The sequence below is a fragment of the Oryctolagus cuniculus genome, chromosome 13, assembly GCF_964237555.1.
Source record: "Oryctolagus cuniculus chromosome 13, mOryCun1.1, whole genome shotgun sequence".
Taxonomy (NCBI): domain Eukaryota; kingdom Metazoa; phylum Chordata; class Mammalia; order Lagomorpha; family Leporidae; genus Oryctolagus; species Oryctolagus cuniculus.
Genome location: NC_091444.1, coordinates 21246188 through 21271769, shown reverse-complemented (window position 1 = coordinate 21271769; position 25582 = coordinate 21246188). Strand labels below are relative to the sequence as shown.

The following is a 25582-nucleotide window of genomic DNA, read 5'->3' as shown; positions in this document are numbered from 1 at the left end:
CCAGCTCCAGTCGTTGCAGCCATTTCGGGAATGAACCAGTGGATGGAAGACCTCTCTCTCTCTCTCTCTCTCTCTGTAACTCTGCCTTTCAAATGGATGAATAAATCTAAAAAAAAAAAAAAGGAAATAGGATCAACAAGGAGGAAGGTGGAGATTTTCTGGGAATAAGCGAAGGAAGGGTGCTTGCGGGGCTTTGGCGATGGGGCTCCCTGTGGGTGCTCTCTGGCTGCAGGAGCGCAGGGAGCCATGGGAAGACCCATGGGTGCCTCGGTGTCTCGGAACAGACGTGCACTCAGTCGCGTCTTCAGCGTGTTACGTGCCTTCCTGCTGCGGGGCTCCAGGCCAGTTTTTAGGAATGGGGATGGAGTCGGCTGAAAGAGAGCCTGAGAGGCAAAGCCTGCCTTTGTTCCATTAGCTGCCGCCTGAATGCTTCCCTGGGGCTCTTGAGAAAGGCTGGTTCCGGGGATGCAGCAGCCCTGGTCCTGGAAATCCATCGTGAGAGAACAGGGCACGCGGGGGTGGGCGGGCAGGGAGCTCTGCTGTGGAATTTGTAAGACTGAGAGCCGTGGCGACCCACGGAGGGAGGGGGCTAGGTGTATGGCGCATTCGCCCAGCCGCCCTCCCTTTCCTCCTTATGATGAAATTGCAATCGAACACTGACTGAGCACCCACTGGGTGTCATGCCTTCTCACATTCACTTTTCATTACTTTTCCTAACAACCCCATTCAACAGATAAGGAAACTGAGGCCCAGCAAGTATCTTTTTTTTTTAGCCTTTCTGTGGTTGAGCCCCTGGCTGCAGAGCAGGAGTGAGGACAAGTGGAAGCCTTTGTAACTTTCCTGAGTGATTTTGATCTATGTAAGGGGGGGGGGGTGTGTGACCGCAACTGCACTCCAGGCTGCTAATAGCACAAGGACATTTACAAGCTCATGTATAAGTACAGAAGCCAGCTGACGCTAGGCACTGTCTATGCCGGCCTGGCTCCATCCTTGCTGGTGGTGTGACGTCGGGCAAACACCTTTGCCTCCCTGAGCCTATTGCTCCTACATTTAATACGCGCAGAGCAGTGCATGGCGTTGTGTCCAGCACCTGCCCAAGTACACGTGTACTAAGGACTTACTCAGTGTCAAGCGCTGGGCTGGGGCACACTCACGGCGGTGGTCTCACGGACTCCTCGCCTCATTCTGCCAGGAAGTCACGCTCCAGAGGAATCGGAGATCTCAGACATGCCCGTTGTCACCCAAGCGTCTGCCAAGCGGCAGAGCTGGGATCCAAGCCCAGCTTTGTCTACCTGCAGAGCCAGGCTCCGAGCAGGCCCGGGAGTTCCTGTCATAAGTGCACAGTTTGCTTCATTTTATTTTTTATTTATTTGAGAGACAGAGATAAAAACGGAGCGAGATACCCCATCTATTGGTTCATTCCTAAAATGCCCACAACAGCTGGGACTGGGCCAAGTCAAAGCTGGGAGCTGGGAGCTGGGAATTCGATCCGGGCCTCCCACCTGGTGGCAGGGACCCCAACGACTTCAGCCTTCACCGCGGCCTCCTAGGGTCTGCATCAGCAGGAAGCTGGAATCAGAGGGAGCGGCTGGGTATCGAACCCAGGTCCTCCGCTGCGGGACATGAGTCTCTCCACCGCTGGGCCAGATACCCCTCAGGTGCAGTTCTGCCTTCCAACAAACCCAACACGCGAGCTGCTCTTGCTACTTTACAGGTGCAGAGTCTCAGCCTCCCTCTCCCTCTCCCCGCCCCCCAAATCCCACCCCGCCAGACTCAGGTGAGAAACATTCCCGTGCCCGCACACTCTGCTGGCCGTGTTGCAGTTCCCACTCTGACAGGTGCTTTCCCAGAACAGAACGGGGGGATTTTTTTGGGAATGACTCAGACTGTGGACGCCTGGCGTGGTGCGACTCCGGAGACGCTGGAGTCTGGATTCCCGCTGTATGAAAACTGGAGCCACTGGCAAACCGAAGCTGAGCAAAATAAGTTTTCATGCCAAGTGCTCTCTTTAGCTATAAACAAGTGCTTTGAGCCTCTTAAATTTTTGTTTTTCTGTAATTCGGCGTCTGGATGAAGGGATTAGTAGAGAGGTACCAGGGCGGGGGGTGGATTTTTGTACCTTTCAGCGTCACAGCAATGATCCCTGCCAACAGGGGGATCACACCGTCCCTTCTAGAAGAAAGGCTTCCAATTTTGCACCATCCTCACTCCCCTCTCCCGCCTCATTCTCCCTCCCCCTACCCCCTCCGTCTCCTCTGCCTCTCTCTTTCAGGAAGAAACTGTGGAATGTGCCACCCTGGAGGTCATCCAACTAGGTGAGGTGGTGAAACACAACGACTTTAAAGACAGGCAAAACTGGGTTTGAAACCTGGTCAAAGCACCTAATGCCAACTACCTAAACCCTCTGTGACGCAGTTACCTCATCTGTAAAATGGGCTTAAAAATGTCTGCCTGACAGCATCTGTGTGCGGGCCGAATGGGCTAATGCTGGTGTGCTCTTTAGCTCAGAGCCCAGCACACAGCTCATACCCCAGGATGCTCCTTGTTCTTATCACCCAACCTCTGCACTTGATAGACAAGGAAACTAGATCCGCGCAGAAGCGATTTCTCTACAGTCGTATCGCCAGTTAGCATCAGAGGCAAGACTCGATCCAGCCACCCCTTCCCAGCCGTCTTTCTACCGTACTGCACACAGCACAGTGGGTTTCCTCCGTTCACCAGCTCCAAGCACTGTCCAGCGGCTCAGGTTCGTGCTGAGCCAGGGCCGAGACCACCCCGGAGAGCTGATCCCCCTGCAGCTGGAGCCAGCTCCTGTCTCCCAACACACTCTGTGCTTTGAGTTACCCGGCCCCGAAACAGCCGATTTCCACACAGCACTGGGCAACTGTCCTCTTATCATCCATTTACCGTCTGGAAGCTGGGCTCACAAAGGAGAAGTTGATTAGATAGTGTTGCCACCCATGCTTTCAAATGTTCTAGAAACGGGCCAAAGCTTCCGCACCCAGCCAGCCTCCACTCCCCGTTCCTGAGGGTCTCTTTCTCCCCAGGGAGCCTCTCTGGGTGCTGAGAGACAAGGTCACTGCCTTTACCAGGCCTCACTTGGGCCCACAGGGGACTATTTCATCCCAAGTGTCCATCTCTCCCCCTTTTCCAGAGGCCGCCTGCCATCACACACCCGCCCGAGGCATCTGTGCCCTAGCCAGGGTTCTCACTGTCCACAGCGTGTTCGGTTCCCGCCTGGGAGGAGCAGTCCCGTGTGGCCTGGCTCTTAGCATTTCCAAAGAGGACAGATGTCCCTGCCCTCCTGCTCCTAAATTTCCCGAAATCCTGCAGGCCCTGGGGCTCCTTCCCAGACGTGCCCTGCTCCCGCAGCTGCGCAGGCTCATCATCGGACGTTCCGGCCTGGTCCAGCCAAGCCATCCACTCTCAGTACCCAGAGGAGAGCAGGGGAGGGGCGGGGAGAGGTCTGGACGCTGGGGAAGGAGGCAGGGGTACGCGGATGCTCCTCTCGCTAGTTCAAGGGTGATGACACTATACCTGCAGGGGACGGGCACTTGTGGAGTGAGGAGGCCTGGATCCTAATGGTCCCTCTGCCACTGGGAGAACCACGAGCCCTTGGACTGCTGGGGCTCAGTTTCCCCGTCTGCTCAGCCTTGAAGAGCTGTAAGAGGCCGTCCTGCACCAGGGCTTTAGAATGGGACCCTCTGCCCTCCGTGGGCCATGTCCTACTTCTCCAAGTTCTTCCTCACACCTTACCGTCTGTATTTAATCCACCACAAAACCCGTCCATGTCCCTAGGGTGTTTGACAGATGACAAAATGAAGATGTCTGGTGCTTAGGCAATGGCCGGCAAACCACGGCGTTGCACAGTCCCGTAAGGCGTGGTCTCAGCTTCCGGCCACACATGACTCAGGCCGCCCTTCCCGGGGTAGACCCGTCTCCCCAGTGAAAGTCCGGGGAGATGGGCTCCTGGGAGACGGGTAAGTACATGAGAGGCTTTGCTGTCGCAGGGGTCGGGGTCAGAGGGCTGTGTTGTTCTCCATGTCTGCAGATCTCTGAACCCCGGGAGGCTTTGGCTTAGCTCCAGACTCCACATTTGCTTGTCTTGTTGACGTCAAAGATGGAAAACAGGACCCCCAGAAGTGATACTAGCCGGCGAGGGCAGAGCTAAGCCTAAACGTGCTGCAGAGTTAGTGCCCTGGGGAAGCGCTGGCACATGTGACAGTGACGGTGGCCTCTGAGCAACTGAGTCTGCGTCGGGAAGGGCTCTGCCTCCCTTCCCCCTCCAGCCCCACCCAAGGCAGTGGGGCCTCCTCCTCCGTGGGGGTGGGGGCGGGGGTGGTGGAAGCCACCGAGAGGGGCTGATGATGAGACAGCTGAGTGCTGAGCCCCCGGCTCCCCACCCCTTGTGCTCAGTCCCGCTGGACAGACTGAATGTCCTCTTGTCCCCGGACACTGGCACGGGATGAACAGTGGCCCCCAGATTCAAATGTTGACATCCCAAGCCCCAGGACCTCAGAATGGGACTGCATTTGAGCTAGGGTCTTTAAAAGAGGTGTTCAGGTTAAATGAGGTCCCGCGGGTGAGCCCGGGGTCAGTAAGCTTGATGCCTTTGTAAGCAGGGCCCATGTGAAGACGGAGAGGGAAGAGGGCCGTGGACAGCCAGGGAAGGGGCTCAGAAGCAGCCAACCCTGCAGACGCAAATAGATTTCCATTGTTCCGGCAGCCTGGTCTGTGCTCCTTTGTTATGGCGGCCCTGGCACACACACACAGGCGCCAGCTCAGAGCCCTCCCCTCCCAGCCTCTGTGTTCACACACACACACACACACACACACACACCCCTGGATTCAGCAGGTCAGGAACCCACGGCCCAAATCTGCCCATTGCAGTCCAGAAGTGCACTCTGGGAGGGGAAATGGTCATGGGGGCACCACGAGGGAATGAGGAGAGAAGACGGGTTGATGACTGCTCTGAGTTCGAATCCTGCTACCGGAGCACTCAAGGGCATCAGCTCAGGGAGGGGTTCGAGCCCTCAGGGAAGGGCGGCTCGTTCAGCTCATGGAGACAGGGCTTCTGGGGGTCAGGGTGCCAAGATCTTGGGAGACGCTGGGCCTGGGACGACCCTCGCACTCTTGGGGTGTATGGCCCCCTGGGTCTCACTCTAGACCCACACTCCCCTCGCAGGGGGAAGGGCCGGCGGGGCTGGCGGGGCGGAGAGGGAACGTCCTGTTACACGTTCCGTGTTTACTCTGGGCATGGTTATTGACTCCCGAGCCTTATCATTGGGTCCCCAGACGGGGCTGGGCAGGGCCCGCGTCTCAGCTGGGGGAGCGGCAGCCCTGCCGCCTTGTGCACCAAGGAGGAGACGAGAAGGGGCTGAGACAGGCGGCGGCAGAGCTGGGGGAAGCTGCGGGCCAGACCCACGATGAAGACACTGCCACTCTTACTGCTGCTGCTCCTGGATCTGGGCCAGGCCCAGGGACCCCTGCACAGGTGAGGCCACGGCTCCTGCACGGGGTTCTCCTGCCCTGGCAGAGGGGAGTGGAGGGGGAGACGGAGAGAAGAGTCTGAGACTTTGTGAGTCCCATAAAAAGGTGTCCCATGGGGCCACCTTGCGGGTGGCCTTTATCTGCGGCCCAGGGCAGGGCCCTCCGCAATGACGCCGGAGAGCAGGCACCTGCAGCTATAATTTGTAGCTCACAGCACTTCAGCACTTCCCCAAGGGCCTAGCCCGCGCTACCCCCAAGAGTTTCTCTGTCCCTTTCATCCAGGCCTTCCTAGAAGATTCTAGAAGGCCTATCTGCAGAAGGGAGAGGCGTCTCCGCACTGCGATTCTGAGTCTCCAGGGCAGAGGCGAGCCAGGCAGGCTGGGCAGCAGGCAGGACTGCGGCTCAGGCCGCATCCTGGGGACCCGCAGGTGCCCTCTGGTGTCCTAGCCCAGCCTCGCTCCGAGGGGCGGGAGGCAGAGGCACGGCCCTGCTCACACAGGTTTTGTCCTCAGGGTGCCCCTCCGAAGGCAGCCGTCTCTCCGGAAGAAGCTGAGAGCACAGGGCCAGCTCTCTGAGTTCTGGAAAGCCCACAAGGTGGACATGGTCCAGTATACCGAGACCTGCACCATGGAGCAGAGTGCCAACGAGCCCCTCATCAACTACCTGGACGTGAGGCCTACTGAGGGGGGCTGGGGAGCGGGGTGGGGGGCAGGGAGGAGGGCTCGGCCTCGGGGCATGGCCAGTGCCACACCAGCAGTGCCAAGCCACTTGGATTTCTTTGCTTGAGTGCTGCATTGGGACGGATCCCCTAGGACACTGCACACCTGGTTAAGCAGGGCCCGGGGTGACTCGGGTGCAGGGCTGCCTGCAGGACAAAGGGACATTGAAGACAAACACCCCTGGGGGAAGGGCTCTGCTTCTGCCCTCAGCCTAGCAAAATGCTTCAGTTCTCAGTCCAGTTCCCTGATGCATAAGAGGCGGCCCGGCCTCTCCCGCCTTGCACACGATGCTATTATGACAATCAGGGTGATGAGGCGGCCAGCGACTCGAGTTGATTTCCTCTCCCTGCTCCTCTTACCTTCTATTTCCCAGCCTAAACACTTCTTAGACTCTGGCCCCGGGCAGCTGGGCCGCGGTTCCCTGGGGAGCACCCGCATCCCTCCCCACGGTCCTGCCCTCCCTCTCTGCAGATGGAATATTTCGGCACCATCTCCATCGGCTCCCCACCGCAGAACTTCACCGTCATCTTCGACACCGGCTCCTCCAACCTCTGGGTGCCCTCTGTGTACTGCACCAGCCCCGCCTGCCGTAAGTGGGGCCGGGGGACCCCCATGGGAAATGGCGGGAGCCTGGTGCTCCCTGGGGAAGAAGCCTTGCATCCTTAGTGCTGGCTACCCCTGTGACCCCAGCGTCCCCTCTCGACCTCTGAGTCTGTCCCAGGACTGCTCACACGGAAAACAGGGCTGGGGCAGGGAGAGAGCCAAAGTGTGGCTGTTGTCCAAGAAAGTGACTTTCATGTGGAGCAGAATTAATAAGGAGAAACTCAGTCACTAAAAGGGAAATCTTTTACTCAATGACTCACTTCCTTTGGAACACACAAAGGAACGTGGGAGCAGGTCCACGCAGCTGGCTGTCTCCCAGCAGGTGGGGGGGTTGGGCTCACCTGCTCTAAGGAGGCTCAGTGCCCTGTCTCCCAGTGCCCCAGAGGTGGGGCTGCTAGGGCACAGTGGCATGGGTGGGTCCATTTGGCCAGAGGGAACTCAGGGGTTTCAGTGCGATTCAGAAAAAAAGAGCTAAAGAAAGATGGGCTCTATGCAGAAGTCCCAGAGACGTTCTGGAACCCCAAAGCTAGATGCCTGGGGCTTGGATGGGAAGTGGGGAGCAAATTCCCGGGGGGACAACTTTGTCCTTGGGTTTCCCCTGAAGGCCAGGCTCTGCCCCAAGCTGGATGGCGCATTGCTGGCGCCTGATACATGGTGCTTATCTCGGTGTGCCTCATGAGGTCACTGTGGGCAATCAGGTGTGCCAGGGACAACTCTTTGGTTCCCAGTTAGGCCACACCTGTGGCTGGAGGGGTGTGTGGGAGCTCACTGGGGAGGGGGCCCTCACTGAATGCTGGGGAAAGAGACCCTGCGCCCCTGGGGAGAGGGTGCGGGCAGTAGCCTAGTGGCCTCCGTAATAGCGGCACGCTTGCTTTCCAGAGATGCACCCCCAGTTCCGGCCTTCCCAGTCCAACACATACAGCGAGGTGGGGACCCCTTTCTCCATTGCATATGGCACCGGGAGTTTGACCGGAATCATCGGCGCCGACCAAGTGTCTGTGAGTGCGATTCTTTCATCTTTTCTCTCTTGGCCAGAAATGGAGGACAGAACGTTGCGCCCAGGTCTTAGGGGAGCTGCTCAGGTCGGACTTGGGAAGAGGTGGGAAGAGGGCGGGGCTTGCTGCTAGGGAACGGGATGTGCAGCAGGCAGGTAGGGGAGCAGCAGTTGGCAGCTGGGGTGGCAGCGCCGGGTCCTGGAGGGGCAGCTCCAGGGACGCACGGGGGAAGCAGCGCCCAGGGAGTGCGGCCTGTGGAGCTCCAAGGAGCTGAGTCAGGCCTCTGTTTTATGGACAAAGAAACCCAAGCCAGGAGACAAGCGAGCTCAGGTACTGAGATAAGGGGCCGAGGTAGAAGGAGGAAGTCCTTCCACAGAGACAAGACAGAGCCCAGATGTCAAAACCAAGGCCAAGGACAGCGCTGACCCCAGTGTCGAGCTCTTGATCTGCTCCTTAAATCCCTCTGACCAAGAGACAGAGAACTTGCAGGGTGTGGTGCTGTCTGGTGCTTCTTGCAGGTTTATGGACAGCAAGGCATGGCCAAGCCTTGGGGAAAGAGAGGCTGGCCTAATGAACTCCATTCCTGTTCTGGGGCAGCCCCACGGCCCACAGGGCCCAGCCTATATCAACATCCTTTCAAGGCAGGTGGGGGTTGGTTGAACATATTATTAAGCAAAAAATGCCAGGAGCAGTAAAACACCATCTATGTCAAGAATATCATACATAGAACACATGCAGCTAAAGCAGTGTGCTGCGTAGACACACACACACACACACACACACACACGTTCTGTATACATGTATGTAAAAGTACAACTATTTAGAAGGCTACATCCCAGATTTATCATTCTAAGAACCTCTAGAAAGAAAGGAAGGAAGAGAGAGAGTTTCCATCCACTGGTTCACTCCCCAAATACCCACAATGGCCGCAGCTAGGCTGGACTGAAGCCACGAGCCTGGGGCTCAATCGGGTCTCCCACACAGACAGCAGGAACCCAGTCACTGGAGCCCTCACTGCCGCCCCCCAGGGTCTGCATCAGCAGGAAGCTGGGGTTAGGAGCCCGAGCCAGGAATCAAACCAGACACTGGTGTGGGACAGAGATGTCCTAGCTGGCAGCTTAGCCACAACACAAAACACCTGCCACAAGAGGGGGAATCTTAGCCTCGAGGGGCCCTGGCCTTGCCCGCTCCTTGGTGGGCTGGGCAGCCGCCAAGCCCACAGCAACTCCTGCTCCTCTTGGCTCCAGTGTCGGCTTGTGCTGCAGGACTCGCTCTCTTGGGGACAGTGAGAGGACAGTGTGGGCTCCGGTGCACCCACAGTCTCATAGGCACCAAATGCCCTCCTTCTCCGAGTCCCCGTTGCCCTTTTCTCTGCCAACAGTGCAGACTTGGAGCTGCAACCCCAGGGCAGAAATAACGTCCCAAAGGACACTCTTAACACCTACACCGACATACCATCAGGTATCCATAATACCAGCATACGCATACCAGCAATTGCACATGCCCCAGTGTGAGGGTGCAGCTCACACTGCAGTCCTTAAAGGGACAGTTAAAGCCAGCCATACATGGATAGAAAAGCAAAATCAAAGCTTCTGTTTCAAGTAGCAAAGGAACAAGAAAGCAAGCCACAAATGAATTAGCAGCAGATCAGATCCAGACAAAATAGAAGGAAGGAAATAATAGAGAGAACAGGATGCCAGGGAGATGGGAAAGCCACATAACAAAGATTAAGAAAGCCAACAGTTTACTCTTTCAAAGGGTAATAAAATCGGTGAACTTCTAAAATAGTCACAAAAAGGAAGAAAACATGACAATGTTAGAAACGAAAAATAGAGCAGTACTAAAGACAGCAGACATTAAAAGTGAGATGATATTCATAATAATTTTATACTGATAAATTTTACATTTTTAAGAAAAATCAGCAAATGCCTTAAGAAATGCAGCTACCAAAACTGACACAAGGAAAAAATAGAAAATGTGAGCACCCAATGTCTAGTTTATAAAGATTTATTTATTTATCTGGAAGTCAGAGTTACACAGAGAGAAGGAGAGGCAGAGAGAGAGACAGAGGTCTTTCTTTCATCTGCTGGTTCACTCCTCAGTTGGCTGCAATGGCCGGAGCTGGGCCAATCTCAAGCCAGGATCCAGGAGCCAAGAGCCAGGAGCCAGGAGTTTCTTCCGGGTCTCCCATGCAGGGGCAGGGGCTCAAGGAGTTGGCCATCTTCCACTGCTTTCCCAGGCCATAGCAGAGAGCTGGATCAGAAGTGGAGCAGCCGGGACACGAACCGGTGCCCATATGGGATGCTGGCACTGCAGGCGGCGGCTTTAGCCGCTATGCCACAGTGCCAGCCCCTCTAAACATTTAAAAGAAGAAATTCCACCAATGCTACAGAAACTCTATCAGACAGTCGGTAAAGGAGGAGCGCTCATCTTATGAATCCAGCAAAGCTCTAATAACAAAACTTGAAAAGGACTCTGTAACTAATAAGGACACAGAACTGTAAGAATTAGGGGGAAAAACATAAGTTTATTTCGGTGCAAAAAAATAGAAAGCCGAAAAGAAATTAGAATTACAGACAGATCCCTCTAAATGAATGGAGATGTAAAACTCTTAATGAACTAGGACTACAAAGTAACTTTTTAAATCTGATAAAGAACATTTACAAAGCAGCCCACAGCAAACCTCATACTCGATGGTGAGTGGCTGAGAGACCTCCCCGAGAGCGGGAATGAGACGATACTCACCCTCACCACTCCTGTTCAGCAGGTACTCACTATTCTAACCAGTGCAATAAGGCAAGAAAAAAACAAATTAAAGGCATTAAGATTAGAAAGGAAGAAATAGCACTGTTTTAACATATGCCAAGATTCTATTCGTAGAAAATCCAAAAGTGCCTACAGAGAGAATATCAGGATTAATAAGTGAATTTAGCAAAGTTGCTGAATATGAGGTCAGCACACAAAAATCATGTGAATTTTTATATAGCAGGAAAAACAACAAATGAAGGCAGATTTTTACTTATAATAGTACCAAAAATATCAATTATCTTGAAGTAAATTTACCAAAAACTGTGTAAGACCTCTACTCTAAAAACTGCCAAACATTACTGCATGTAATTAACAGAAGACTGACATAAACTGAAAGATAAACTGGTCTTGTGGGTTGGATAACTTAGCTTTATAAAGAAGTCAAGTAATTCCAAAGTGATCTATAAACTTAATGTCACCCAATCAAGATAACAGCAGTCTTGGTAGAAATTAATAATCTGTTTCAATTTTGATGAAGAAAAACTCTGTCAGATAATAAGACTTATTATAACGCTGTAATAATGTAGACAGTGTGATGCTGGCACAGGACTCAAAAAATGCACAGATGGAACAAATTAGAAAGTTTAGACACAGTCATCTGACGTATGTGGGACGCGCCATTACTGTCAGTGGAAACAATGATTGTGTATAGTGCTCAGTCATTTGGAGATGCATACAGGAAAAATGAAGTTTGATTCCTCCTTCACACACTATCAAACATCGAATCCATTGTAGATCTAAATGTGAAAAATAAAGCAATAAAACTGCCAGAAGAAAACATTGGTAAATGTCTTTATGATCTCAGGGTAGGCAGAATTTTCTGGAACATGTTGTAAAAATCTCTAACAATAAAGGAAAAAGTTGGTCAATTTGAATAGAATAAAATTAATATCTTATATTCATAGAATAGACAGCAGCTAGTGCTGGTGAGGACAGGGGACAATCGGGACTCTCCAAACACCGAGAGTGGCAATGCTGGCCGGTACCAGCATTGTGGAGAACTCTCTAACACCATTTACCCAGGAAGACACTTTTATACTCTGCAATCTCGCAATTCGATTTGTAGGCACCTAACCAACAGAAACACAGAACTACATTCACCAAAAGACATACACAAGCAGCACTATTGCGATAGTGAGATATAGGAAACAACCCAAATTTCTACCAATGGTAGAATGGATCTGCATCCCATTACACATTCACACCACAGCATAGTAATGAGAACAAGCAAATGACATAGCCTGCAACACGCACAGTGTTGAATCACATATGCTAGATACAAAAGAGTTCATACTGCATGATTCCGCTGATATAAGATTCAAAACTAGACAAAAAGAATATATGTGGTTAGAAGTCAGGAGCCAGACTATCCTTGAGGAAGTACAACGATTGGCACAGAGCCCAAAAGGGCTCCAAGGCTTGGCAATATCGTGTTTCTTGGTTTGGGAGCTTGGTTACCTGGCACATTCGGTATATGGACTTCTACTGAACTGGCATTAATGATTTCTAAATTATTTCAACTCAAAAAGTTTATGTAAACAATTAGGAGGCAGGAAGATGGCAGAAGTCCTTGTGCCGATTACAGTGATGAAAGTCGAGCAGCAAAGTCTTAGCTTCAGAACAGACGGAATCCGGGCGTCTGAGCCCCGTCACCAGCGATCCCCCAGCAGTCCTCGTGTGGGCTTCCCCCGCCAGGTGCAAGGCCTGACCGTGGTTGGCCAGCAGTTCGGAGAAAGTGTCAAGGAGCCGGGCCAGACCTTCGTGAACGCAGAGTTTGACGGCATCCTGGGCCTGGGCTACCCGTCCCTGGCTGCGGGGGGAGTGACCCCGGTGTTTGACAACATGATGGCCCAGAACCTGGTCAGTCTGCCGATGTTTTCTGTCTACATGAGCAGGTAAGGCCCACCAGGGGAAGTCGGCTGGGATTTCAGGGAGCCCACGTGGCGGCCCTGGACTTAGCAGGCGGAAGACCGGCTTGGATCTCTTGCTTGAACCCATGGCCAGCAGTGTGATCTTGGGCAAAACACTTAACCTCTTGATAAGGGGGAAATGAGGTTTGCTTCAGCAAAGAGCTGTGATGAGCCCTTTGTAAACTCTACCACACTGAGATGGGCTATTCACTTACGTCATCAATAAATCCCAAGCCGCTTTAACATGCTGGCCATATTATTCATGATGCTAGACCCCAGGGCACAAGGACGTAAGAAAGACAGTTCCCCATGTGGGTGGGAGGGGAGGAGAGCCAGGAAAGAAATTACAAAGTAAGCTGACCATAAAATAATTGCACACTCAAATGCAGACTGTCTATACAATGCAATATTACTTTGGCTTTGAAAGGAAGGGAATTCTGACACATGCTCCAACATGGATGCAGCTTGAGCACGCTAAGTGGAATAAACCAGGCCAAATGCTACACGATTCCACTTCTGTGAAGTACGTGGAGCAGTCAAATTCACAGAGACAGAAAGTAGAAGGAGGGGCGCCTGGGCCTCGGGGAGGGGAAGTGGGCAGTTCTCCTTTAACACGTGGAGAGTTTTAGTTTCAAAATGAAGCATTCTGGAGATGGGCTTTGCAACAACGAGAGTGTACTTAATGCGGCTGAGCCGTCTGCTCAGAAGTGGTGAGGACAGCGGATTTTGTTGCACGAGTACACTTCGGAAAGCTGTTAGGTCATGAGAGTCCACAGATGACAAAACACTCATTGATTTGCAAAAACTTAAGTGCATTTTCTTGATATGCATACTGTATTTTAGTGAAATGTTTTAACAAGTTAAGAGAATGGCTTAAAGGGAATTTATTTTGGTACAAAATCATTTTGAAATCTATACATAGTTTACTTATAATATACATTTTCCAAGACCTTTTTTTGGGGTCTGTGGAATAGATTTTGTCATAATTTATTTGATTAATTAATCTGAGAGGCAGAGAGACAGAGAAACTCCCATCCACTGGCTCATTCCTTAAATGCCCATAAGGCCAGGTCTGGGCCAGGGCCAAAGCCAGGAATCAGGAACTCAACCCAAGTCGCCCACATGGGTGGCAGGGACCTGGCTACGTGAGCCATGGCCACTGCCTCCAGCAGGAAGCTGGTGCCAAGAGCAGGGAACTGGCCGCGTGTAGTCCAACGTGGGACTCCAGGGTCTTAACTGGTATCTTAACCCTTAGCCCAAACACCCGCCCTTCTTACAGCGGTTTGGAAAAGTAATATGTGTGCTGTAGTTAGGAGAGGTCGCGAGGCTCCCAACAGAGTCTCTCGGCACTCTGTCCTGTGGTTCATGAAGGGAGGGCACCTCTTCTTCCCCACACAAGATCTCTCGCACCTGTCTGCCCTTTGCTGACCTGAGCTGGCCTTGTCCAGTGTTAAGTCCATCTCCCCACTCCCCCGCATGTGGGGAGCCCTTAATGTCCTCTGTCATGCCGTGCTGCTCCCCCAGACAGCTGTAACCAGGACCAGGCTGCACTGTGGCTGAGGGGGAGGGCTGTCCTGGTACCTCTTGTGCCCCTGCGGGTTCCTTGCTCCCGTCCAGCCCGGGGAGGAAGTGAGCCGTGATGCAGACTTGGCGGCCAGACAGCCCTGATTCACATCCTATCACTGACAAGGGTATTTGGAAAAGTTGGTGGGAACAATGAAATGAAAAGATAAATTATTTTGGTGCAAAAATTTCTGGAATCTATGCAAAGTTTTTTTTTCATAATATATACTTTCCATGAACTTTTTGAAGTCCATGCATAACGTGGCTTCATGTCCCTGGGCCTCAGCTTCCTCAAATGGATGCCAGGTTGAGGTGAGAGTTAAAGAAGATTAGAGAGGCAGGACTCCTGGCACAGACCACCAGCAATGCTAGGGGCTTCTCTGGCCACTCTACGCCCACCTTCCTGGGAGGTATTTCATTCCCTATCCCTCTACCGTCCTGCCCTGCAATGCAGTCTTGTATTGTTCTAATTCTTTCATTCTGAAATGTTTATGTCTGTTTATGTCTTATTTCCCTAGAATCTTGCAAGGTAATAGAACATAATCTGAGAAATAAAAACCAAAGAAAACCAACCAATCTCCCAGCTCTAATACATTTGCTTCCTTGTCTTGACACAGGGCAGTGAATAATACAGAAACTCCCAATACCACCGCACCCAGAGAGGGGAGAGAGGACTATAGGCTATTTAAAAAAAACTTGGACCAAAAGAAATTTCTCTTTTCAAAATTATTTATTTGAAAGACAGAGTTACAGAGAGAGACAGAGGTAGAGAGAGATCTTCCATCTGCTGGTTTACTCCCTAGATGGCTGCAATGACCAGGGCTGGGCCAGGCCAAAGCCTGGAGCCAGGAGCTTCATCTGGGTCTCCCACGTGGATGCAGGGGCCCAAGCACTTGGGTCATCGTCTGCTACTTTCCCAGGCACATTAGCAGGGAGCTGGATCAGAAGTAGAACAACCGAGACTCAAACTGGTGCCCACATGGGATGCTGGCATCGCAGGCAGCGGCTTAACCTGCTATACTACAATGCTGGTCCCTCAATTTTCTCTTTTAGTCCCATTTTCCAGCTTTTTGAGCAGTCCTTGAACTGTGGAAAAGGGTGATTTGGAGAGGGTGTGCCATAAGTCACACAGTGCGTGTATATCCTGGATGATTTTGACCTTGGTTCTACATGGCCAGACCTGTTGTCCCCGTTTCCCACCTCTGTAACCTTTTTATCCAAGAAGCAGGAGTGCATCCACAAATCACTGGGTGCAGCCATTTCTACCCTTGAGTGAAAAAGGCCCAGACTGGAGCAGTGTAGACACCGCTTGGGACACCTGCGTTCCATATCTGACTGCCTGGGTTCCAGTCCCAGCTCCACTCCCAATTCCAGCCCCCTACTGATGTGCACCCGGGAGGCGGTGGTGATGGCTTAAGTAGCTGAGTCCCTGCCATCCATGTGGGAGACCCAAATGGAGCTCCTGGCTCCTGGCTTTGGCCTGCATCAGCCCCAGCTTTTGCAGGCATTTGGGGCGTGAACCAGCAAGTGGAAGATCTCTCTCGCGGTGTGTCGGTGTCTTTCAGCCTTTCAAATAAATAGATAATTAAAAAAAAAAAAAAAAAGAATGTGCAGACTAAGCAGCTTGCAGGGGTCGGAGGTCATGGTCTCGAGGCCCAGCTGACATTTCTGCCGACCCAGTACTCGGCCTGAGTGCCCAGACCAAGCTGCAAAGCCCGTTCAAAGGGTTTCCGGGACCTCTTCCTCAACAACGTGCCTCTCTCTCCACGCAGTAACCCCGAAGGTGGTTCTGGGAGTGAGCTGACGTTTGGAGGCTACGACTCCTCCCATTTCTCTGGGAGCCTGAATTGGGTGCCGGTCACTAAGCAAGGCTACTGGCAGATTGCACTGGATGAGTGAGTATCCTCCGGGGGTAGCCGGTGCCGTGGGAGAAACCCTCCCAGGCCTGATCAGTGGGCTGGAGCGGCAGAGGTGCCGAGTGAAGGTGCCAGAAGGGGTCTGAGCATCCCAGCAAGCCGCACACACTCACACACAAGGCCAAAGCCGAGCGGCCCGGGAAGGCAATGGGAATGGGACTCAGATTTGCTCTCCACAGAGCTTGGGGGAAAGCGAGACACGCATGTGGATCACGGCCAAGGGAAGTGGAAGGTGCTGGTGCCCGCGAGAGGAGCCCACCGTGGTGCAGCAGCCAGCATGGGACGGCTTCTCTCTAAAGCACCTGCTAGGGTTTTGGTGGGGAGGCAGCATTGAACCTAAGCCTGCACCACATACTGCGTCTGGGCACGGAGCACTTGAGGATGTACCAGTAGATGTGTGCTCCATCCCTAGTGCTGGGTCAGACAATGCAGGGTTGCACGCAGGTGGAATTCAAGTTCCAGCCCCTGCAAGGTGACGGGCATTAGCGATACAAAAATGAAGGCGCTTCAGCGCTCGCTGGCTGCTGAGGGCTTCCAGGCTGCAAGGATTACCCACTGAGGGGTCAAGGCATCGTTTTAGGGACTCACAGCCTCCATTTTTTAAGGAAGGGGAATAGACAGAAAATGTTGGATTGAATTTCCCATGTGTTTCTGTGTGTACTGGGTCAAAAAAAAATGCATTCCTTACCATGGATTTCAGTCCTGCGAGGGACCAAATTGGTCCTCACTTGTGTGCCCAGAGTCCTGGCGAGCTAGCGGGGAGTGAGGGTTACCCAGGGGGCTGACGGCTGTCCCTCCACCCTCAGGATCCAGGTGGGAGGCTCCCCCATGTTCTGCCCTGAGGGCTGCCAGGCCATTGTGGACACAGGGACCTCCCTCATCACCGGCCCCTCAGACAAAATCAAGCAGCTGCAAGCCGCCATTGGAGCGACGCCCATGGATGGAGAAGTGAGCGCCTGCCTGGTGCGGGAGGGGTGGGTGTGGGAGAGCCGGCCCTCCCCTGGAAGATACGAGGCTCAGCACGGCTGCCTGGGCTGTGTTTTAGTACGCCGTGGAGTGTGAGAACCTCAACATCATGCCAGATGTCACTTTTGTCATCAACGGTGTCCCCTACACTCTGAGTGCCACGGCCTACACCCTGCCGGTAAGGACTGTTTCCTTATTCTGCAAGTCACAGGGCCCTCTCCACCTGCTGTCACTTCCCCCTCTGGAGCTGTCACATGCACGCAGCCTGTGTGTTCACCTCTTGCTGGTGCCAGGGCTGCTAGGACGTGGCTTTCCCCCTGGGACGGATGCGTCCAGCGGGTTCTGATGCCCAGCTGTGCTGCGAGGCTGCGCAGATTTCAGGAAGTTTTCTGAAACAGACAGAATCCTCGCCAGGTCAGACTGCAGATATTACCATCCCATTTCACAGATGAGGATACTGAGACTCAGCCCTAAGTAACTGAGGTCCAGAGATGAGCAGCTTGGAGGGAGGGTGGCCTGCAGAATAAGGTTATTTGAGGAGACGTCACAAAGTTCATGGAAAATGGAATTAACCAAATTTATTTAGGTGCAATTTTTGAAGTCTATACGTCATTTATTCATAATACACATTTTCCACGCTGTTTGAGGACCCCTCCTACTCCTTGTGCCATTCAAATGAGCATTATCTCTCTAGGAAGAGCATGTCTTATTCTCTAAGTTCTCAAGTTTGGAAGGAAGGCCAGAGAGAGAGGGAGCTCCCAGGCGTCTGGGGAGCCTGCGATTGCCTCACGGCCCAGGCGGCCTGGATTTGCAGCGTGGAGGCTCCGTGGCGGCACACTATACCATGCTCTTCCACCCAGGAGGCGCCCACGGCATCAGTGACGGTGACTGTGCCGGGATGGAGGTGCTAAGAAGCAGGCAGGGCTTGCGCTGTACTGCCCGTGCCCGGATCTCCGCTAACACCACCCCAAGGCCACCAAATAGGAACAGACAACCCAAGTGAAAGCAAATGTTTGCTCTAAAACACAGCTTCATGGTCGGTCCCTCAGCCCCCGTGACATGGGAATTCTGGCCCGCCCCTGTGACCCGCAGGATGTGCAGGCACACACCTGTCACCCCTCCGGCGCCCTCCCGCCCACCTCCCGCTCGTGCCCACACCCTTCTCAGCCCGTGTGGCGCCCGGGTCCTTTCCTGCTAGTGGATTCCAATCAGAGCCTCCTCTGGCCACAGGGATGCTGCACCAGGTTTGCCTTTTTATCCCCTTCTCCACGTGGAGCCCCCAGCCCTCTGAATTCCCCAACTCCTCCGTCAGCATCCTCCATTGTAACTGCCTGCTGGCCAGACCACACCACCCGAACCCCGAGTCTTTGCCAAACCGAAACAGTAAGAACCAGGGGAGCTGCAGGTGGCTTCTCGCTTTGCCTCTACAAGGGGTCACACCCCTGATTCTTCCCAGAACATCCAGACGGTGACCGCAGTGCAGTCCCCTATGGGCCACATCTCTCAAATGAATCTAAGTTGTGCTTTGCTGGGAACTAAAGAGGCCAGAATTTAAACCAAGATCTCCAAGCACCAAACCTGGTGCTCTCCCAGCCATCTGAGGTTTCAGTCTGCCCCATGTAACATGATGATGGGGGCGGGGGAGAGGAAGAGGGAGGGAGTGGAAGTGCACAGCAAATGAACACTTCTCAAGGTTGTAGCACAGAGGCACCCGGCCACATGAAGGAATCTGTCCAAAAAATTAAATTTACCAAGCAAATTGGGGGCAGGGCGGGGAGTAGAGGAAGCAGGCAGCAGAAGCCACCCCAAATGGTGGCCCCCACCAGGCGTCCGAGGCCACTCACTGCTGGATGCGGCCACCAGCACTCAAGGCAGTTTCTGGGCAGTTCCCTGCCTTCTTCCTCCTATGTGATTTGCATGCTTCTTCTGAACCCCAGGACTTCGTGGACGGAATGCAGTTCTGCGGCAGTGGCTTTCAGGGACTGGACATCCAGCCGCCAGCTGGGCCCCTCTGGATCCTGGGGGATGTCTTCATCCGGCAGTTCTACTCGGTCTTTGACCGTGGGAGCAACCGCGTGGGGCTGGCCCCTGCAGTCCCCTAGGTGGGCCCCTGTGTCTGCGCCTCCCCAGCACCTGCTCTGCCTGTTGGGCTGGGGCCTTCTTTACATCTGTCAAAAAGTCATTTTCTGGGGCCGGTGTGGTTAAGCCACAGCCTGTGCCACTGGCATTCCACACTGGCATCCTGTCTGCTCCTCTTCTGACCCAGCTCCCAGCTAATGGCCTGGGAGGGCAGCAGAAGATGGCCCAAGTGCTTGGGCCCCTGCCACCCACATGGGAGACCCAGCTGGGGTTCCAGGCTCCTGGCTTTGGCCTGCGGCCATCTGGGGAGTGAACCAGCAGGCGGAAGATCTCTCTCTCTCTCTGTCTGTCACTCTTTCAAATAAATAAAAAAGAAATCTTAAAAAATTTCATTGTCCACATAATTCAGTCATTCCTAGAGTTGCAAATTGCAAGAGGGCTAACATTGCATGAGAGCAACACACACTCACAACTTCACACACACAGACCTCCTCCAGCACGAGGTAAGAATTAAGTTGCGTGTTCAGGCACACAGTGTATGGAAATCTCCAAACAGACACACACACTCACACACACACACACACACACACAGACGACAATATAATAATGTGCACCCCCACCCAACCAGAGCAGCCCAGCCACACGTGCCGCCATAGTCTTCTGTCTCCAGCTCCACATGCTTGGATCACTTTGGAACAGATCAAGCATCATGCCCTTTGTCCCAAATATTCAAATGAAGCCCGAAAACTCAGGCCTCCCACGTTCGGGATTGGATGTTTGACGTCCAGAGGTGTCCCTGCACGTGCCTCTCTGAGCCCACCTTGCCTATAAGATGGTAGTTAGCACTACAGGCCTGGTTTTTGTGACAAAAATATGTTATAGGTGGTGCAGGGGACTTGCTGTCGTGTGCTACCAGGAGGCAGACAGAGCCTGGTGCCTCTCTGTGGCTAGTGTTAGCCCCCATGAACGGGCTTGGAGGTGACCTCACCCAGTCACCTCAGCGTCCCTTTAGCGTTTTAACCATTGGTTTTTGCAGCCATTGATGGTGATGGCTTAAAAACACTCAGCTGTGGGGCCACATTGTGGCAGAGCAGGCAAAGCTGCTGCCTACAGCCCTAGCATCCCATCTGGGCGCCGGTTCGAGTCCCGGCTGCTCCACTTCCAATCCAGCTCCCAGCTATGTCCTGGGAAAGCAGCAGAAGATGGCCCAAGTGTTTGGGCCCCTGTCACTCATGTGGGAGACCGGGAAGAAGCTCCTGGCTCCTGGCCTTGACCTGGCCCAACCTCAGCCATGTGTGGAGGGAACCAGTAGATGGAAGACCTCTCTCTGTGCGTCTCACCTTCTCTCTCTGTAACTCTGCCTTTCAAATAAATAAATAAATAAATAACATCTCTTTTAGAAAGAAAGAAAAACACTCAGCCTTGAGGGGCTGAGACAGCATTCTTCTAATGCCAATGTTCCTTCCGCATTTGTAGCTGGAATCCTTTCATAAAAAAATAATCTTCCCTGTTCAACCGCTGGCTCACCATGAGGTGTAGCCCTTACAGGACACAAGACAACTGCTTGGGTTTTCCTTCCCTTTCTTCGCCAGCTTTCAGAATCGTGGGTTGGGGCTAGAGCGAATGCCAGCGGATTTGAACACTGGATGTGCGTCAGTTGGCTGCAGTTTTTTAAAAATGCTTAAATCACCCCACCTCCGGCAGGTGGACGAGCCTTCAGTTACTTCCTGTGAGCGTTTCCAGCCTGTCTGGCTCCCGGCTAGCCCACGTGGGGCCTCAGCCATCGTCCCATTGCCGTGGTTTCTGGCAGTCAGCCTACGTGTGTGCTGTGAACTGAGTATTCTACAGTATATGGGAGAGAGAACAAGAGGGGGAGGGAGCCCAGCAGGAGTCAGAGTGAGAGTGGGAGCAAGAGAGAGATTGAGGAGAGAGAGGGAGGTTGGGAGGGGTCCTTTCACACCTGGGACCCCAGGGCCTACCCCAGGGAGCTGCTGTGGAGACGCCGGTCCAGGACCAGCTCTGTTCTGGCAGGATCTGTTACCAACAGAAGCAGCTAATTTTTCTCCTCCTCCCTTTAGGATTTGTGTCTTTCAAAAAGAGAAGTATCTTCAGTTTTGCTCTTGTTATAAAATATGCACAGGTGCTCCGTGACCCGCCCTTGCAGAGGAACACACTGATGTCCGCTCCGAGTTCCTGCTTACGGACTGTATTCTCGGCACGCAGGGACAGGCAGAGGCAGCCGGAGCAAGGAAGCCTTGTTCCCTCCAAAACAAGTCAGGGTGGGCACTTGCACGGTGGTGAAGTCGCTGCTTGGGGCACCCGTGTTCCATACTGGAGGGCCTTGCTCAGGGCCCAGCTACTCTGCTTCTGACCTGGCTTCCTGCTGATGCACACCCTGGGAGGCAGCAGGTGACGGCTCAAGTACTTGGGTCCCTGCCACCCACATGGGAGGCCTGGATGGAGTTCCAGCCAAACAGCCTGGATTCACATTGGCACTCTGCCCTTCCTGTCTCTGAACACTCTCCTCACTGAGCTCTTGGGATGTCAGTGAGTTTCCCAGGGTGGATCTTGGCCCAGGGTGTCAGCTTCCCTTCCCCATGGGTGTTGGGCTCTGAGTATATTATGGCTTCACATGCACACACACACGTGCATGCATACATGTGCATACACACACACATGCACCTATACATACACTCACACAAATACACAAACACATAAACTCACATGCACACACATACACGCGCACACTCACGTATGCACACGCACACACACTTTTTTTGTTTTTATGGTTTCTTGTCCTCTTTTTTTCTTGTTTTTGTAATTGTTTGTTTGTTTACTAAAAGATCAGAGTAAGTTTGGAACAGCGGGATCCAACCAAGCCATCCAGCTGAGCAGATAACAACACGGCCTCAGGAGTCAGACGGGCCTGGGCCAGATTCCCAGCACCACTTGAGGGGCCCCTGCACCCCACTTTGCTCATCTGTCAAGTGGGTGTGATGATAGCAACTGCGTCACAGAGTCGGCACAGACAAGTCTCACGGAGGGAGGAGGCTGGCGACCCCTCCTCTCCGTCAATGCACTCTCCTAGCCGTGCGGGAGCCTGCGTTAGAACCCAGCCCTGCAGGCTCGCTCCCTCAGGTCCCTGCTGCCCAGGGCACCCCACGAGCTCAGTCAGGAGTCTGGGGGTGGTGTGGCCGGATGTGGAGCAATCATGACCACAGCCCTGCCAGCTCGTCTCCAAGATGCTTCTCTGGCCCTGGTTCCTTGTCTCCGTCTCCCTAGCCATTCCTGCACACCCGGAATATTTCCCAACACCCTTCCTAACGCTTGGATTCTGTACTCTCCGCCCTCCCAACTCACCAGTGCCTGGCTGGACCATGCCCCTGAGCCCAGCTCACATCACATCTCCCCTGCTGCACCCCAGTGACATCCACACTGGCACGACTTTCAGGGTGCACTGGGGCCTTGCCTCGGGGTGACCCCCCTGCTCCCCTCACATCAAGCCAACCCTGAAACACACTGACACCCCCATCTTCTCATTTGCACCTGTTGCCAGAAGAGCCACGACGCCCCAAAGTGACCCCCTCCCGTGAGTGTCAGGAGTGCAGTGAAGAGACAGAAGACCCTGTGCTCTGAAGAACCAAGAGGAGTCCCAGCATTCATGGAGGGGCCGGCATTGTGGCAGGAGGCCTAAGCTGCCACTTGCAACACCTGCATCCCACATTGGAGAGCTGGTTCAAGTCCTGGCTGCTCCACTTCCAATCCAGCTCCCTGCTGATGTGCCTGGGGAGGCAGTGGAAGATGGCCCAAGTGCTTGGGCCCCTGTACCCACATAAGAGATCAGGATGGAGTTCTGGCTATTGTAGCCATTTGGGGAGCAAACCAGTGGATGGAAGATCTCTCTTGATCTGCCTTTCAAATAAATAAATAAATCTTTTAAAAAAAGAAAGCTTATAGAAAACACATATAAAATTATACACACATTTTAATTTTTTGTGGCAAAATAAACTTTTTCTTTTTTTTCTTTTTTTTAATTTTTTTTTTGACAGGCAGAATGGACAGTGAGGGAGAGAGACAGAGAGAGAGGTCTTCCTTTGCCGTTGGTTCACCCTCCAATGGCCGCCACAGCCGGTGCATTGCGGCTGGCGTGCTGCGGCCGGCCGGCGCACCGCGCTGATCTGATGGCAGGAGCCAGGTACTCATCCTGGTCTCCCATGGGGTGCAGGGCCCAAGCACTTGGACCATCCTCCACTGCACTCCCTGGCCACAGCAGAGAGCTGGCCTGGAAGAGGGGCAACCGGGACAGAATCCGGCGCCTAGAATCCGGTGTGCCGGCGCCGCAAGGTGGAGGATTAGCCTAGTGAGCCGCGGCGCCGGCCGCAAAATAAACTTTTTCAAAAAGTTTTATTTATTTATTTGAAAGTCAAAGTTACACAGAGAGAGGGAGAAAGAGAAAGAGAGAGAGAGAGAGAGGTCTTCCATCTGCTGGTTCACTCCCCAGATGGCTGCAACGGCCTGGGCTGGGCCAGGCTGGAGGCAGGAGCTTCATCTGGGTTTCCCATATGAGTGGCAGGGACCCAAGTACTTGGGCCATCTTCTGCTGTTTTTCCTGGGCCATTAGCAGGGAGCTGGATTGGAAGTGGAGCAGCTGGGACACGAATCAGTGCCCATATGGGATGTCGGCATCACAGGCGGTGGCTTTCCCCGCTACGCCACATGGCTGGCCCCTACACTTACCTCTTTAATTCCATTTCTCCATGAACTTTTTCAAGGATCCCCACAAACGGGCCTCTTAGCACCAAGGCCGTGTTTCAAAGGGGGTGACCTGTGTCCTGTAGCCTCTCTGTGTGCCCCTCTCCTGCCAGCCAGGGCCTCTTTTCCCACCCCCAAATCACTTTTCATGCTAATCAGCCAGCTTCTCTCCTCCACCTGCCCCGCTCCTGCGCATGCGCATGCTCCACGCCCTTCTTGGCCGCCTCTAAGCCCCCACACCCTTTGGCTGCGTTTCTTGCATCTTTATTTGCTCCCTGTCTTATTTCCACTGAAAAATGCAAGTACCCATTTGTATGACTCCAAAGGCCCGTGTGCTCAGATTACTGAATGAATGACCGCAAGAGGCAAAGGAGGAAGCGCCCGGAGCCACAGCACAAGCGCTGCCAGGGCCTCCTCCGCAGGCCAGAAGCGCTGTGTCACTCCCCACGGGAGCGTGTGTCAGAGAAAAGGGAAGTTGCTGACTTGTGATCCACGTGGACGGAGGAAGTGGAGCTACCCAGGGTGGCCGGTGACTCAGCTTCCAAAGGCGGCGGGCAGAGTTCTGCCAGCATCGCGAAAGCCCAGGTTTCAGTCCCGCGCTCAGTAGCTGTAGGGAGCAGCGGACGTCAGTTCACTTCCCCAGACCGAAAGCACCTGCCGCAGCGGGGAGGCGGCCGCAGCCGCACATGGACCCCGTGGGAGCTTCTGCCTGTTCTCTGAGAAACCACACGGCTCTGCGCGCTCTCTCTCGCTCTCTCTCTCTCTTACACACACACACCACACACACACACACGTTCCATTTAAACCTTGTCTTGGCGCCAGCATTGTGACACAGTGGGTTACACAGCTGCTTGTGACACTGGCATTCCATCCTGGAGCGCCGGCTGGAGTCCCGGCTGCTGTGCGTCCGAGCCAGCTCCCTGCAAATGCGCCTGAGAAGGCAGCAGGAGATGCCCAAGTGCTTGGGCCCCTGCACCCACATGGGAGACGCAGATGGGATCCCAGGCTCCCGGCTTCGGTGTGGCCAGGCCCCAGCCTTGAGGCCATTTAGGGAATGATCCAGGAGACAGAGGATCAGTGTGTGTGTGTGTGTGTGTGTGTGTGTGTGTGTAAGAGAGAGAGAGAGAGAGAGAGAGAGAGAGAGAGAGAGAGAGAAAGACTCTCCCTTTCTAATAAATAAATAAATATTTTTATTTTAAAAAATCTTAGAAAAAGAAGAAGAGGAGGAACAGGGCGACAATTAAAGAGCAAATCAGCCACCATAAGTCGGAGGGTGGCCCGAGCCGGGGTGTACTGATGCACTTTTGGCAGGGTGCCCTGTCCAGCATCGCCCTCCGTGGAAAGCAGTGCATCCGCCCTGCAGGCATGTTTGCATATCGGAAGAAGGAAATGAACTTCAACTTTGGTTCCACCAGAAACTCCACGGCAGGCCTGTACGCGGAGTGGTGGGTGTGGGATGCCAGGTCCTGGCTCTGGCCTTAGGGTGCGAGCAGCAGCCTGGAGACTCCTGTCCCACATGGCAGGACCGCTGACAGCGAGGGGTGTTAGACAAAGGCGTGGGCCAGCTGGGGCCATAGCCTGCCCAGAAGGGGATGGAGGGTGCGGCAGGTGCAGGCACCCTGGGCCATGAGCGCTGGTGACCGCCCCGGGTTGGGCATCGTCAGAACTCGCTCCTGTCCCCTTTCATCTGCAGCCGCAGTCTCCAAGGCGCGGCTCAGGCAGCTCACACGCCAGCATCTGAAGTCACTGGGGGCTCCGCCATCCTCAGGGTGGCTCGCACA

The 25582-nt window shown here is 53.7% G+C and overlaps 1 protein-coding gene across 2 annotated transcripts; it reads left to right on the top strand.

Annotated features, from left to right (window-relative positions):
- Nucleotides 1-3912: 3912 nt before the first annotated feature.
- On the top strand, nucleotides 3913-19436 carry CTSE (cathepsin E). 2 transcript variants are annotated; one of them, XM_070054885.1, is made up of 10 exons: nucleotides 3913-3980; nucleotides 5296-5494; nucleotides 6003-6159; nucleotides 6681-6798; nucleotides 7692-7810; nucleotides 12311-12510; nucleotides 15861-15983; nucleotides 16811-16952; nucleotides 17050-17148; nucleotides 18908-19436. In XM_070054885.1, exons 2-10 carry the CDS (start codon nucleotides 5427-5429, stop codon nucleotides 19070-19072), a joined length of 1191 nt encoding a protein of 396 aa, XP_069910986.1. In that variant the 5' UTR covers nucleotides 3913-3980; nucleotides 5296-5426; the 3' UTR covers nucleotides 19073-19436.
- Nucleotides 19437-25582: the final 6146 nt, after the last annotated feature.

Bases quoted from the DNA above. Each gene is read 5' to 3' on its own strand.
- CTSE (XM_070054885.1), top strand. From the start codon at position 5,427: ATGAAGACACTGCCACTCTTACTGCTGCTGCTCCTGGATCTGGGCCAG. The intron at 12,511-15,860 runs GTAAGGCCCACC...CTCTCCACGCAG, and splicing joins TTTTCTGTCTACATGAGCAG to TAACCCCGAAGGTGGTTCTG. The intron at 15,984-16,810 runs GTGAGTATCCTC...CTCCACCCTCAG, and splicing joins TGGCAGATTGCACTGGATGA to GATCCAGGTGGGAGGCTCCC.